Here is a 16,179-nt window from a genome sequence, read left to right on the forward strand (position 1 = left end):
CAAGAAATGTGTCTGGGCCCCCTTCCTTTTATGGATATATGGATATATACAAGGTGGTCCAAAAGTAGGTGGACAGAAAATCATAACATTTATTTTGATTTATATATAAAATTATATTTACTAACACAAGCATAACATTGACAATTGAATTTTATTCTGAACAATAATACAAAAGCCCTTACATTTTATCAGCGCAGGTGCTCAGACTGTTTTCCGTGACAACTTGCATAGCTTTGAAGTCTGCCTCTTACGCTTCGACAAACATTTTTGCACAAGTCTCTTTGGGTATTAATTACTTGATATGCATCTCTTATGTAATTTTTCAAATCACTGACACTTTTTGGTTTTTGACTATAAACTTTGTCCTTGAATACAGCCCAAAAGAAAAAATCCATTGGAGTCAAGTCGGGTGAACGTCCCGGCCAATCAAGTGGGCCTCTTCGGCCAATCCATTTATTAGGAAATGTTTCTTTCCCCTTTTACACATACTGTCCACCTACTTTTGGACCACCCTGTGTATGTGTGTGTGTGTGTGTGTATATATATATATATATATATATATATATATATATAGCAACACACACATGTGTATATATATTACATACTCTCCTTTATTATGTATATTACTGTCCCTTATTATACAGTGCCCTCTCTTATGTACTGTACCGCCCCTTACACATTGGATTATATAGAGCCCTGTTTTTTATTACATACCCTCCTGACTTGTTAGCTGTATAATGCAATGACGGCTGATGGAGCATGGGAAAGCTTCTTTTCTAATGGAGGAGCTGATGGACTGGTCGTCTGGTCACTAGCTTCTCCATGAGCAGTCATTTTATATCTAAAAAGAGAGGGCGCTGGGAATAACAAATTAACAAGAATACACTATCTAAGAGACAGCACTGTACATAATGTAACAACCCTACCGGCATTGCTACATGGCCTCCCATTCCCCACTCACCAACTTGCTCACTGCTCCAGGCCAAGCTGTGATTTCTGTCTGCTGCCAGCTCCATGTTATGTGACTTTTGTCTCCTCTCTATTCTGTGTATGTTTCCTGGCTGTGTGTATAGTGGTGCAGCGCCGGAACTCTCTGTTTCTTATAGAGTCAGGGTGTACCTGGCTAGTGTGTCCCTGACTAATTATCAAGAGCCCTATACTACTTAAGGCTGCTCCACCCACTGAACCTGGCCTGAGCATTAACTCAGTTAGTATCTTGCTACTGAGCCTGCCAGGTCCTCTTCTGTGTATCGCCTTCTCTGGAGGTTTTTCTCCTAGCCTTGCTTGGTTCTCTCTGTCTGCCCTCCAGGAGGCTGAATATCCTGGTCTCTGTGTCTTGTCTTAGCTTTGTCTTGTACCTGTCTTGCTGCCTCCAGGAGGCAGTATTTCCTGGTCCCTGTGCCATTACTAATTGTATTGTCTTGGTCTAAGCCTAGCTTTGTATCTGTGTATACTTAGGTCCCTGTACCTTGTCTCACACTGTTTCCCTGTCTGAACTCTGTCCTACCTCTGTCTGTCAGTCTCCTTGTCTGTGGTTCCTTTCCCTGCTGTCTTTCCTGGTGTCCTCCCTGTCTCCTTATGTTCCGTACTCTAGCGGTTCCGCTCTGTTCTGCCTGTGCTCTGCTTCTGCTGCAGAACCTCTTGCTGCAGCTTCTCTCCGCATACCTTGTGGTTCCGCTTTGCTCAGCTCCTGCTGCTGCAGAACCTCTTTCTGCAGCTTCTCTCCGCATACCTTGTGGTTACGCTTTCCTCCGCTCCTGCTGCTGCAGAACTTCTTGCTGCAGCTTCTCTCCATATACCTGTGGTTCCCATCTGCTCGCCTTCTCTATGGCACCTGCTGCCGCAGAACCTCTTGCTGCAAACTGCAGTTTCTCTCCGCAGCCTTGCGGTTCTACCCTGCTCCGCCCCTTGTGGTTCTACCCTGCTCCGCAACCCTGTGGTTCTGCTCCGTTTCCGTTCCGTATCCTGTGGATCCTTGTCCTACCCGTCTGTACTAGTTCCTGAACCAGTTTCTGCATCTTCTGTCTGAACAGCTCTCTACCTGTTCCATCATACTCCACTCTTTCCTGTCAGTACCCATACCTGCTCCTCATGTGTGAACAGGTCCAAACCTGTCCCGTCATATTCCACTCCCTCCTATCAGTACCCTTATCTGCACCTCCTGTGTGAACAGGACCCTACCTGTTCCTCCATATTCCATTCCTTCCGGCCAGTACCTGCACCTGCTGTGTGAACAGGTCCCTACCTGTTCCTTTGTACACCACACCTGCCTGCCCTGTGTCTCTGCCGTGCCAGCCTTCCCGGTGTCTCTGCCGTGCCAGCCTTCCCGGTGTCTCTGCCGTGCCAGCCTGCCCTGTGTCTCTGCTGTGCCACCGTCTCCCCAAGTGGAATCAGCAGCCACAGCCAGACACCACCCTGGAGTGGCACCTGGGAGCTGCCTGCCGCACAAGCCAGACCTCACCATTAGAGGCTCTAGAGAAGACCAAGGCAGCTGTCTTAGTCACGCACCTTCCAGGGTAGTGGGGCCACAACCCCCCAGCTCACGCCCACCAGTCAGGGCGTGAGCGTGACACATAACAGCAGAGGAAGTTATATAATAAGGGACGGCACCATATATAACTAGAGAGGATGGTACGTAATAAGGGATGGTGTTATGCATAATAAAAAAGGAAACTATGTAACTAAGGATTCTTAGCATTATACATAATAAGTGAGTACAGTATATACTCAGGGACTGTGTTATACATAAGTATGTACACTATATACTAAGGGAATGTGATAGACATAATAAGCGATAATAATGTCTTCCCCCTGTTCCTAAGTCCATTATAAGTCCCCCTTCCTCTCATCCCAATCCCCCACATCCCTCATTGTCCTCCTCTCCTGCATCCCATTATTGTCCTCTCCCCCACCCCATCATTGCACTCTTCACCACCTCCATCATTGCCTTCTCCCCCACCACTATCATTGCTTTCTCCTCCACCACCCCATCATTGCCCATTTCACCACCCTATCATTATTTTTTTTCCACCACTCCCATCATTGCCCATTCCACCACCTCCATCATTTCCTCCTCCCCACCATCATAGTCCTTTCCACCACCACCATCATTGCATTCCCCCCACCAAACCATCACTGTTCTTTGCAACACCTCCATCATTGCTTTTTCCCCACCACCCCATCATTGCCCTTTCCACCACCTCCATCATTGCTTTCTCCCCTGCCAACACATCATTGTCCTCTCCATCACCCCTATCATTGCCCATTCCACCACCTCCATCATTTCCTCCTCCCCCATCCTTGCCCATTTCACCACTTCCATCATTTCCTCCTCCCTCACCACCCCATCATTGCCTTCTCCCCATCACCTCCACCCCATTATTGCCATCTCCACCACCTACACACACACAAAGATACACTCAGCACCATTCACCTCTCTGCACATTCCTCGGCAGCGCTATGCACACGCACACCACCACTCATGTCTACACACACAACACACGTACATACAAAAAACACACACACATAGCTCCGCTCCCATCGCTGGCAGCTTCCACTCTCTGGCACAGCGGGCCGCTGATTGATGACGTCATCCAGTGGCACTGCTGTCTGTGTGAGAGAGACAGGAAGCGCAGGCAGGAAGCAAGACAGATCGCTGCAGCTCCACTCCGCTGCCATTTTCCCATGTAGGCAGCAGAGCTGTGGGGATCTCTCCCCGCCTACCGCACATGAGGGCAATCTGGCCAGGGGCCCCCTGGAGCTCGGAGCTTGATAAACAGGCCAGATTTCCCTCATTATTAGCCACCCTGCAAGGGTCCAGTTCTATAGTGGCCATGGCTGGGTACTATAGTCCCACCCCATTCATTTGAATAGGGCGTAGATCTGCAGTACCCGGCCTCTGCCACTATAGAAACAACAGTACTCGTGTTCTGGCAGGATCAAGTACTTCCGCCAGTGCCAGTGGATCGGTGTCAGGTTTTGCACTTCCACAGATCAGATATCTTTAGGATAGGTCATCAATAAAAAATAGTGGTCAACCGCATTAAAGTTAGTTTCCCTAAAGTATTAGCACTTTTGTCTTTTTATAGAAAACATATGAACGTGTATGATTTTAAAGACTTTGAATCGGAGAAGTACAGATCTATGCAGACATGCTCAACCTCAGTATGCCTTTGATGTCATAGTGAGGCATACAAAGGTTTTTTCTCATGAATTCATAACAGAATATGACTTCTTTCCATGCAGCGCTTTTATCTCTTTAAAATTAAACTATAGGGACCTCTTGTGCTGTCAGCTCTCTAGCAATATGTGTCACAATCCATTTTTGGATCCGTGGCAGAACTGGATTCCCACATTAAAACTTTTTTCCTTTCAGGCCGTCGGGGGTTAATGTCAGTTTATTCCCCCAGTGGCCGCTGGTGTAATTACATTGCTGCTGAGTTTGCTGATGCAGGTGGTGGCCACTCCCACCTTCCTTCAAAAGGTCACCTGATGCATCAGCTATCCGTCTGTGTTAGAGGTCATTCTGCAGCGACCGCGCAGGGAGGAGCTTGCTGGGAGCAGTGGTGCCTCAGCTGTTTATGGTGAATCTGGTGTCATTATCCTGCTGTGCGGTGCTTTACAGCAGAAAGCTAAGCGTTGTATTTTTGTTACCCTGTTCCTTTTGCTGTCTGTCTATCCTTACCTTGTGTTGTATTAGTGCAGCGGTGGGAGCAGTCTCTTCACTTGCCAAGGTGCAGGGCAAGCGAGGGCTTAGGTATCCTGCTCGGCGACAGGTTGAAAAAACCTGTATAGGGACGTCAGGGAGATCAGGGCACATCCTTAGGAGAGTGCAGGAGTTGTCCATTTCCCCGTTCCCTATCGCAGGGCCCTCCGTTGTAATTGTGTCCCCAATGTTCCCTTGTTTGTTGTGCTGTTGGTGACCGACCTACTGTTGGGTCGTTTCATACCGGGTCAGTCACTTTCGTGACATTATGTTCAGACACATCCACAAAAATATTAACATGTACTGTAAAACTTTTCATGTTGGCATACTCTTATCGGAATAGGCTCTTGTAAAATTCATGACTTTTTCTCATTGATCTTTACAGGGTATTCAAAGCTTGATAGCATTCGCCACAGTCCTAAAGCACAACAATTCGATAAAATCAATAACTCTAAACCGGCCATTATTTTATGTTTTACAGGTAGGTTCTCATAGTATACTCTTTTAGGGTATGTGCAGACGAAGTCTTTAAGACGCCGGTGACCTGTCGAGCTTTTCCTAGGCAAAGCCACTTCTGGAAAAAAAAAAACAGTGTTTTTGTCTGAAGCAGCATCACTAGCGCTTTTGTCATAGTTTTTGCTCTGCCGCCGTTGTGGCATGATATGTGACAAAATCATCTTACTTACCCCCTTCCACTCCTCCAGCACTGCCTCTATGCCACTGTTGTTGACACCGGCTGCTGCGGTGACATCATGACTTGGCATGGCTGTTGAGCCTTGTGATTGGCTGCTGGGTTCACGTGCTACAGTCAGGATGTGTCGCCCTGTGAACAAAGATGAGAGGCAGCAGCAGAGAGGCAGTGCTGGAGTGCCAGAGGTAAGTAAGGTTGATGATTTTATTTTTCCACATACCACATGTTGAAACCTCTCTACAGAAAATTAAAAATGGAAAACCCCTTACAGGGAACTTTGCTGTACCTTATAACAGCATACTTGTATTTTTTCTTTTTTAAGGAGGATACTACCATTCATATGTCTCTGATGTTAAAGGTGAACAATACTCTGCAGGAGATCCATCTGTCAAAACATGAGATGACAGATACTGGAGTTGAGCGTCTTTGTGAAGCCTTACACGAAAACAAAACACTTAGATACCTAGATCTAAGCTGGTAAGGTGTACTTCAGCATTGTCCGGTGGTGTAAATGGGTGCTCCATATCTAGGTACTACGATTAGACAGTGTGGTCACAGATTGTAGTTGTACTGTATTATTTTGCTCTGGTTGTCACAGTATCACCGTATAATCACAGCTAAAAGTGCACTACAACCACAATGTGGAAAAATGGCTTTTCTAGCAGACTGTGTAAGTCTTCTGTTTCTTTACTCAGCTACAGAGACATATACCCATTCCCTTGAGACACACATGCACATTTTTCAGCATTTGATCAGAATGATAACCAGTATAAATTCCCAGCAGCAGCAAAAACCCCAGTCAAGTAACCTTTACAGACTCCTTGAAAACCATAGAATAAAAGTGGATTCCCTATAGAGTGGGTCCCCTATTCAGTATACCCATGTGTTTCTTTGGAAGACCTGTCTTGTCCTGCATCTCACAAATATCACATAGATTTGGAACTTTCTGTGTAATGCTTTCTATTGTTTTGGCATCGCAGGAAAATTTTGCAATTACTGCCATGTTTTCCCACCGATAACAGCTGATCACTGGGCGTCTCTACTGTAGGACTCTTTGAGATCAGCTTACAGTCAGTGGACCTTTCTGATGTCTAGGAATTGTCAATAGCTGAGAAACCCCTTAAGGCTACGACCACTCTGTCAGTATTTAGTCAGTATTTCACATCAGTATTTGTAAGCCAAAACCCGGAGTGGGTCAAACATGCAGAATTGTTGCACTTGTTTCTATTACACCTTGTCCTCTGATTGTTCCTCACCTGGTTTTGGCTTACAAATGCTGAGAAAAAATGCTGAACAAATACTGATTGTGTGGCCACAGCCATAAGTGCATTTACTTGTGAGTAGACCTGAAGTAAACTAACAAATTTGCATTTATTTTACCTTTCCAGCAATAAAATAACCCGTGATGGCATCAAGTGTTTGGCAGAACTACTTAAGAAAAATACAACACTGGAAATCTTAGACCTGACCTCAAACAGGATGGAGGATGAAGGGGCTATCTACCTTGCTGAAGCCATTCAGTTAAACGATTGTAGCCTCAAAGCGTTAGTATTGTGTTTCACATTTAATGTCAGTATTTGTAATTATAAAACACTAGATTATGGCCCGATGCTATCGCATCGGGAGGATGCGATAGCATCACACCTCTTGCCATGTTAACCCTCAACACACACACTCCTCTCACCTTTCACCATCTCCACTCACTCTTTCACTCCACATACGACCCCTTCTCTCACTCCGTCTCTCATACTCACGCCGTCATCGCCGCTGCTCCACGATCCCCGACATCTTCTTCCGCCGGCGCCATCCTGGATCCAGACGTTGTCCACGCCGGCGACATGTTCTTGCGGCGACGCCATCTTGAGTATCGTGAAATCCCGCGATAATCAAGATGGCATTGCCGCAAGAACATGTCGCCGGCGTGGACGACGTCGGGATCCAAAATGGCGTCGGCGAAATCTCGCAAGTTTTCGCCGACGCCATTTTGGATCCCGACGTCGTCCTCGCCGGCGACATGTTCTTGCGGCGACGCCATCTTGACTATCGCGGGATTTCGCCGATCCAAAATGGCGTCGACGCAAGAACATGTCGCCGGCGTGGAGGACGTCTGGATCCAGGATGGCGCCGGCGGAAGAAGATGTCGGGGATCGTGGATCAGCGGCGATGACGGCGTGAGTATGAGAGACGGAGTGAGAGAAAGGGTCGTATGTGGAGTGAAAGAGTGAGTGGACGTGAGTGGAGATGGTGAAAGGTGAGAGGAGTGTGTGTGTTGAGGAGTGGTGTGTTGAGGGTTAACATGGAAAGAGGTGTGCGGTGACGTCACCGGTTACAACTGGACGGAAGTTGTTACAACCGGAAGCTGCTTAGGGCATTTATTATTATACTAGATTATGGCCCGATGCTATCGCATCGGGAGGATGCGATAGCATCACACCTCTTGCCATGTTAACCCTCAACACACACACTCCTCAACACACACTCCTCTCACCTTTCACCATCTCCACTCACTCTTTCACTCCACATACGACCCCTTCTCTCACTCCGTCTCTCATACGCCGTCATCGCCGCTGCTCCACGATCCCCGACATCATCTTCCGCCGGCGCCATCCTGGATCCAAACGTTGTCCACGCCGGCGACATGTTCTTGCGGCGACGCCATCTTGAGTATCGTGAAATCCCGCGATAGTCAAGATGGCGTCGCCGGAAGAATATGTCGCCGGCGTGGACGACGTCGGAATCCAAAATGGCGTCGGCGAAATCTCGCGCGTTTTCGCCGACGCCATTTTGGATCCCGACGTCGTCCTCGCCGGCGACATGTTCTTGCGGCGACGCCATCTTGACTATCGTGGGATTTCGCCGATCCAAAATGGCATCGCCGCAAGAACATGTCGCTGGCGTGGACGACATCGGGATCCAAAATGGCGTCGGCGTAATCTCGCGAGATTTCGCCGACGCCATCTTTTTGGATCCCGAGTCGTCCACGCCAGCGACATGTTCTTGCGGCGACGCCATCTTGAATATCGCGGGATTTCACGAAATCCAAGATGGCGTCGCCGCAAGAACATGTCGGCGGCCTGGAGAACGTCTGGATCCAGGATCGCGGCGGCGGAGGAAGATGTCGGGGCAGCGACGATGACGGTGTGAGTATGAGAAACTGAGTGAGAGAAAGGAACGTATGTGGAGTGAAAGAGTGAGTGGACGTGAGTGGAGGTGAAAGGTGAGAGGAGTGTGTGTTGAGGCGGTGTGGTGTGTTGAGGGTTAACATGTGCGTGTGTGTGGTGACGTCACCGGTTACAACTGGACGGAAGTTGTTACAACCGGAAGCTGCTTAGGGCATTTATTATTATAGATTATATAGAATATTGTGTTTTTTCTGCTGTGGAGAGGTCCCTGGAATGTGCACAGACTAGAGGACTTTAAGTGAGATGAGCCCTTAAGCGAAATTGATGATGATATATGGACATGGTCGTCTGCCGGATCCCTGCTGTGGGCTGCCAAAATAGACTTGCCACTTGGAGATGCTGTGAAGTTGAGGAAAGAGGGGAATGGCAATTGGAGCTTAAGGAAGCGCTGTGCGCTGCTACACTCCAAAGAGGAGAACCCAGTATATAAGCACCTAGTCAGGGCAGTGTAGCCCCAAAGTCATACAGTCCTGTATTGCTGCAGATGTAACTAGGTAGAGCTGGAGGATCCATGTATGCCACTGGAGAGATTGGTAGATGCGTTCCTGGAGTGAGAAAGTTGATGTGGGAGACAGCATCAGCACACATAGATGGGGAAGGATACCACATAAAAGCTGTGGTGATGTCCAGCCTCATAGAGAAAAAGGAGTTGCTGATAACCCCAGCTAGGAAGCAGAATTGCTAAAGAAGTGCCTGATATGTTTGCACCATGATTATTCATGTAAAGTGAAAGGGAGAAGATACCGATTAGATAATAGAAAAAACTTTTTGATCATGAGGGTGATCAATGAGTGGAACAGGCTTCCACGAGAGGTGGTGAGTTCTCCTTCAATGGAAGTCTTCAAACAGAGGCTGGACAGACATCTATCTGAGATGGTTTAGTGACTCCTGCATTGAGCAGGGGGTTTGACCAGATGACCCTGGAGGTCCCTTCCAACTCTACTATCACAGACATTTGTGCTGATGACCTGGCCTCCCACTTTACAGAAAAAATAGATAATATCCGTCAAGAAATCTGCTCCCAACCACCAAGTGCTGTGACTCCCATCCCTTCCTACATCTCCCCTGGCTCACTCTCCACATTTGATCCCATAACAGAAGAAGTCTCCAGACTCCTCTCTTCTTCTCGTCCGACTACATGCACTACCGACCCCATTCCCTCACATCTCCTCCAGTCTCTCTCTCCAGTCGTCACAACCCACCTAACTACAATCTTTAATCTCTCCCTCTCCTCGGGCATTTTCCCATCCTCCTTCAAACACGCCATCGTTACTCCACTACTAAAGAAACCTGCTCTCGACCCATCCTGCACAAACAACTACAGACCAGTCTCCAATCTCCCCTTCATCTCTAAACTTTTGGAACGCCTAGTTTACTCCCGCCTTACCCGTTACCTCTCCATTCACTCCCTTCTAGACCCTTCACAGTCCGGCTTCCGCCCTCTACATTCGACTGAAACTGCACTCATCAAAGTGACCAATGACCTTCTGACAGCAAAACGTAACGGTGACCACTCTCTGCTCATTCTTCTTGACCTATCTGCAGCTTTCGATACTGTTGACCACCATCTCCTACTCTCTAGGCTCCAGTCACTAGGCATTAAGGACACTGCACTCTCCTGGTTCTCTTCCTATCTCTCTGACCGCTCCTTCAGTGTTTTGTTCTCTGGCTCCACGTCATCTCCTCTTCCTTTTGCTGTCGGGGTACCTCAGGGCTCAGTCCTTGGCCCCCTTCTTTTCTCTCTCTACACGGCCCCAATTGGACAGACCATCAGCAGATTTGGCTTTCAGTACCATCTTTATGCTGATGACACACAACTATACACGTCTTCCCCCGACCTTATCCCCGCTGTACTACAGAACGCCAGTGACTGTCTGTCCGCAGTCTCCAATATCATGTCCGCTCTCTATCTGAAACTCAACCTCTCCAAAACTGAACTTCTTCTGCTCCCGCCGTCTACTAACCTCCCTAAATTTGACATTTCCTTCTCCGTGGGTGGTACCACAATAACACCCCGGCAGCAGGTGCGCTGTCTGGGTGTTATGTTTGACACCAATCTCTCCTTTACATCCCATATACAATCTCTTGCCCGCTCTTGCCGCTTACACCTAAAGAACATCTCTAGAATCCGCCCTTTTCTCACTATGGAAACAACAAAAACCCTCACTGTTGCATTGATCCACTCTCGCCTGGATTACTGCAACGCTCTATTAATTGGCCTCCCCGTCACTCGACTATCCCCTCTCCAGTCCATACTCAATGCAGCAGCCAGGATCGTCCATCTGGGTAATCGGTACTTGGACGCGTCCGCTCTTCGCCAGACCTTACATTGGCTGCCCATTCATTATAGGATCCAATTCAAAGTACTTGTTCTCACCCACAAAGCTCTCCACAGTGCGGCACCCCCTTACATCTCTTCTCTCATTTCTATCGGCCTAGCCGATCGCTGCGCTCTGCAAACGACTTTCGACTAACCTCTGCACTAATCCGTACCTCCCACTCCCGACTCCAAGACTTCTCCCGTGCTGCTCCTATCCTCTGGAATGCTCTACCCCAAGAAATCAGGACTATCCACAATTTGCATAGTTTTAGACGCTCCCTCAAAACACACCTGTTCAGAGCAGCCTATCACATTCACTAATCAAAGTCATTCTCTGTGTAAGTGTGCGTGCGTAGCACATTCACTATCTCCATCCATCCTTCACTCCTGCAAGATGGCTGGACCTTCATTGTAAATACATCATTGTAAATACACACCTGTACTCTGTATCTCCCTCACCTCATTGTAGATTGTACGCTCTCACGAGCAGGGTCGTCTTATTTTGCTTTAATTATTGTATTGTTAGCGTTGTTACTTATGACTTGTGTTTTGAAACTGTTAAACTGTAAAGCGCTGCGGAATATGTTGGCGCTATATAAATAAAGATTATTATTATTATTATTACAGTTCTATGATTCTATGTAAGTCATAAAAAATGCTGCCCTCACAACCCGTTCACTGCTGATAGAGTTAGGCTGAGGCTGTAAATGATGTGACGACCCCTACATGCACTAGATTTTGACTGGTTGAGTCCTGTTGGGGGGGTTAGTTTGTACCATGGTCACCTGCTTAACATCTTCTGAAAGTGTAGGGTGTTCTAGACAAGGTTGGGTGAGTACACAAAGCTCTTTGTGATAGAAGGTTGCAGAAGGTGGTGAGACGTCCTCCTGTAAGTTGCTTATTGTGAGTTGGGTTGGTGGGATAATTCCTGCATGATGCTGATAATAAGGCATTAATAAGAATGTCTATCCATACCCACAGCTAATGTCTTAATAATGACAACGAACCCCAAAGAGGTGGGCCATCCATACAGAGGTTTATATTGATAGAATGTATTAATAACCAGTCTTTCAACTAGTAAGCTTATGGTGCATTTAGATCTGCCAATTTGATCCCGTCAGTACGCCGTTAACAAGCTCTGATCAACTATGCGCAGGTCATTTGATGCTAGTTTGTTGACCTGTGTAAAAGACCATTAAACAGTTGTGGGGCAAAATGATCATTATTATGGCATTAACGATCTGATTACCTGGATCACCAGCATATTTACTTGGTGGATAATTAGGGTGCTTACGCATCCCCAATTCTTGCCTGTGTTAAACCCTTTGGGGCGTGGTTATCATCAAACCCCTAACCCTACCTTGTGGTCAGGTCGAGTTTACATAACTTTCATGGAGATGGACTTATCTTTTTTGTAACAAGGGATTTTTTTTTTATGTATATGTTAAGCTACTAACTCGTGTCTAGGACTTCCTACATAGTATGTAAGGACAGGTGGGAGCAAATCATGGCCAACTAATTATTTGGGAGCAACAGCAACCAATCAGAAAAGTGCTCTCAGAGTGTAACCAGATAGGTAATCATTGCTGCAATTCAATGTAGACTGATCAGCAATATCCTTTTATACAATGTGAGGCTATAGGTATAGTCTTTAATCCTTTTTATGATAGTATCTGTATTTTAACCACTAGGCTAGCAATTGTCAGTAACAATATCACAGGAGAAGGTCTGAAGGCTTTGGCTGCTGCTGTTAAGCTAAACAAAGGACTAGAATACATCTACATTTGGGGGAATGTACTTGATGAAGATGCCTGTCAGGTATGTATACTATGCCACTGTATTATCTTGGGTTTATTTTAATGTTTCTTATATCATTGAATCGAGAACCTTGAGACTAACACTTTAAAAAAAAAACTTTTACCTTTATTATGCTAAGAGTGTAAGTAATAGGAAAGCATAACAGGTAGTTTAGATTAATTCCTCAAGTCAAAAGAGAGGTGCAGACCCATAGCAACTAAGATCCATACTAGTTAAAGAGTGTAATGTAATTTTGCTTCTGACAAATGGAGATGTGCTGCACAGGCTGGAATAGTTCTAGTTTAGATCTACTGTGGTCTCAGAAAAATACATGTGAAGCACTATAGAGGAAGGTTATTTCAATGGTGATAACCGTTACATCATGAATCTCACAGCATAAATGATAACAATTGCACAAATGTAAAATCACATGTGGATTTCCCCCCAATGTGGCATATCACTGACATCAGAAGCTCAAATGTCACAACGAATATCGCCGCCCTTCTTGTACATGTTGCCACAAAAAAGTCCCAATATCTCTGTAAGCTTCTGGCAGTAATATTCAAGTCACTCTAGTTTAGTTTTACAGAAAGTCTTACCGACAGTTTACACCTTATAGTATTGTTTTTCATGATAGTGCTTGAATGTGAATATGTTGAGGGGCGTACATAGAAATCACAGGAAAACGCCTAATTGTGTCCCTCTCTCCCAACACCTGTAAGAAAAATATTCAGCAGCATATAGACTCATACCGGCCAACTTTTAAAAACATGGAGAGGAACATGTAATGCAGCATGTAAACACTAAGTATGCCTTTACTGTAGCCCCTTAGGGTGTGTGCACACGTTGTGGTTTTTGCTGCGGATCCGCAGAGGTTTTGGTCCTGCGGATCCGCAGCAGTTTTCATGCGGCTTACAGTACCATGTAAACCCTACAGAAAACCAAATCCGCTGTGCACATGCTGCGGAAATTTCTGTGCAGATTTGCTGCGGTTTATTTTCCGCAGCATGTCACTTCTTTTTTTACGGAACCGCAGCTGCAGTTTTTGTTACGGGAAAAACGAACATACAAATATCTCTCCCTCTCCAATCTGCACTCCCAAACCGTCTCTCTCTCCAATCCACACAGCCCAAACTGTCTCTCTCGCTCTCCAATCTGCACAGCCCAAACCCTCTCTCTCTCTCTCGCTCTCCAATCCGCACAGCCTAAACTGTCTCTCTCTCTCTCCAATCCGCACAGCCCAAACTGTCTCTCTCTCTCTCTCTCTCCAATCCGCACAGCCCAAACTGTCTCTCTCGCTCTCCAATCTGCACAGCCCAAACCGTCTCTCTCTCTCGCTCTCCAATCCGCACAGCCCAAACTGTGTCTCTCTCTCTCCAATCTGCACAGCCCAAACTGTCTCTCTCTCCAATCCGCACAGCCCAAACTGTCTCTCTCGCTCTCCAATCCGCACAGCCCAAACCGTCTCTCTCTCTCTCCAATCCGCACAGCCCAAACCGTCTTTCTCTCTCCAGTCCGCACAGCCCAAACCGTCTCTTTCTCTCTCCAGTCCGCACAGCCCAAACCGTCTCTCTTTCTCTCTCCAGTCCGCACAGCCCAAACCGTCTCTCTTTCTCTCTCCAGTCCGCACAGCCCAAACCGTCTCTCTCCAATCCGCACAGCCCAAACCGTCTCTCTCTTTCTCTCTCCAATCCGCACAGCCCAAAACCGTCTCTCTCTCTTTCTCTCTCCAGTCCGCACAGCCCAAACCGTCTCTCTCTCTCTCCAATCTGCACAGTCCAAACCGCAATAGAATCTGCATCAATTCTGCTGGACAAAGTATAGGAAGCCGCAGGGAAAACTGCATGCGGTTTCTGCCAAGCGATGCAGATTTTTCTGCAGAAAAAATCCGCAGCGCGTGCACACACCCTTAGTGTTCTCACCCAGTACAGTTCCCCTTTCATTACCTCATAGACTATGATTCCCTTGACAAATAGTATATTATCTCCAAAGTGAAATATCCCACACAATTTCCCCCACAGTCCCCCCCCACACACAAAGTCTCATGCCCTCAAAATATTCTCCACACATTATGATTCTTCTACAATGTGCTTATCAAAGTATGATGACCCTCCACATAGTATAATGCCTCCTACAGCCCCCCAACACAGCGAAATACCACCATAGCAACGTGCCCTTAAAGTGCCCCCCACAGTATGAAGTTACCATAGATTTCCCATATACAGCATCATGGCCTCCACAAACAGTACTGTGGCCTTCCACACATACTTAAAAAATAAAACTACTCACCTAGCCCTGTTTTCCCAATGTTGTTCTCCACTCTGTGCATGGTGCAAACTTAGGTACCGCACAACAGGTGTGATCTGGTGACATCATTGCACCCCCTGCAATGATATCACACTCGGGCTGAATGGTGGAAGAGAGAGCACCCTGTTATACCATTCAATTCAATGGTTTCTGCATTCTTGGGATGCCGATACCATTGAAATTTTGATGTCAGTGGAGCGCATTGCCTCTTAGAGGTTGCATGGTCTGCCATTAAGGGTGGTATGTTTCTGGATAAATAGTCCAAAGAGTCTTCGGCACCATACAACTGAACAACTTACTTTATATATACAGTGGGAAAAAAAGTATTTAGTCAGCCACCAATTGTGTACGTTCTCCCACTTAAAAAGATGAGAGGCCTGTAATTGACATCATAGGTAGACCACAACTATGAGAGTCAAAATGAGAAAACAAATCCAGAAAATCACATTGTCTGATATGGCAAGATTTGATTTTAGATCAAAGACTACTTTTAAAAAAAAAAAAAAAAAAAAAAAAGGAATGGTGAGTGCCACTTTTTTTGTCTCTGGATATGTACCCTAGTAACGTGTGTACCATTTCAGGCATTTTCAGAGCTTCTCTTGACTGGTCGCTTGGATTCCTCCTCAACAGATGTACGACCGTATGTGGTTGACGGTCGTGTCTACCTTGCAGAACTCTTTCATGGGCTAAAGAAGCATTATTACTGGACTCCAACTTATGGCATTTCAGATGATCCTGTAAACAACTCCAGTCTCACAATAATAAATAATCATACTTTCTAAAGGCCTAATTGAAGTCAAATCTTTTTTGAATACATGCAACTTTTATCATTTTGACCATATTAAAACTGGAATCAAATGCTTCTTGAGTTTCTTTTGTAGTTTACTATCCTTGTGAGGCAGTGACCCGTTACAGCTAGGGGGCGCTATATGTTATCCCCAGGTTACGCTTGGCTTGTATTTAGCCTACGGGAATGCATTGCGGTCACAGGCGAAGCTGGGATTGCAATGGTGAAGCAGTGACTGATGTCACAGGTAGGAGTCACTGTGTGTTCTCCCCAGGATGTGCATGGAGACGTATGAAGTCCATAGATGTGCATAGCAGTCACGGGCATAGTGGTGACTGTAATGCAGTTTAATAATAAAAAAAAACAAGTGTAGTCTTGGAAAGGCTATTG

At 46.3% G+C, this 16,179-nt stretch overlaps 1 protein-coding gene across 1 annotated transcript in view; it reads left to right on the top strand.

Annotated features, from left to right (window-relative positions):
• Positions 1-15,785, top strand: part of LRRC34 (leucine rich repeat containing 34) — a 44,757-nt gene extending 28,972 nt beyond the window's left edge. The window contains exons 7-11 of the mRNA XM_073578912.1: positions 5,091-5,186; positions 5,719-5,873; positions 6,785-6,940; positions 12,590-12,716; positions 15,584-15,785. Coding sequence (XP_073435013.1) covers positions 5,091-5,186; positions 5,719-5,873; positions 6,785-6,940; positions 12,590-12,716; positions 15,584-15,784 — 735 coding nt within the window. The 3' untranslated portion in view covers position 15,785. The remainder of the gene's footprint in view (positions 1-5,090; positions 5,187-5,718; positions 5,874-6,784; positions 6,941-12,589; positions 12,717-15,583) is intronic.
• Positions 15,786-16,179: the final 394 nt, after the last annotated feature.

Source organism: Dendrobates tinctorius, unplaced genomic scaffold (genome assembly GCF_039654945.1).
Source record: "Dendrobates tinctorius isolate UK_male_01 unplaced genomic scaffold, ASM3965494v1 ptg000060l, whole genome shotgun sequence".
Lineage (NCBI taxonomy): Eukaryota > Metazoa > Chordata > Amphibia > Anura > Dendrobatidae > Dendrobates > Dendrobates tinctorius.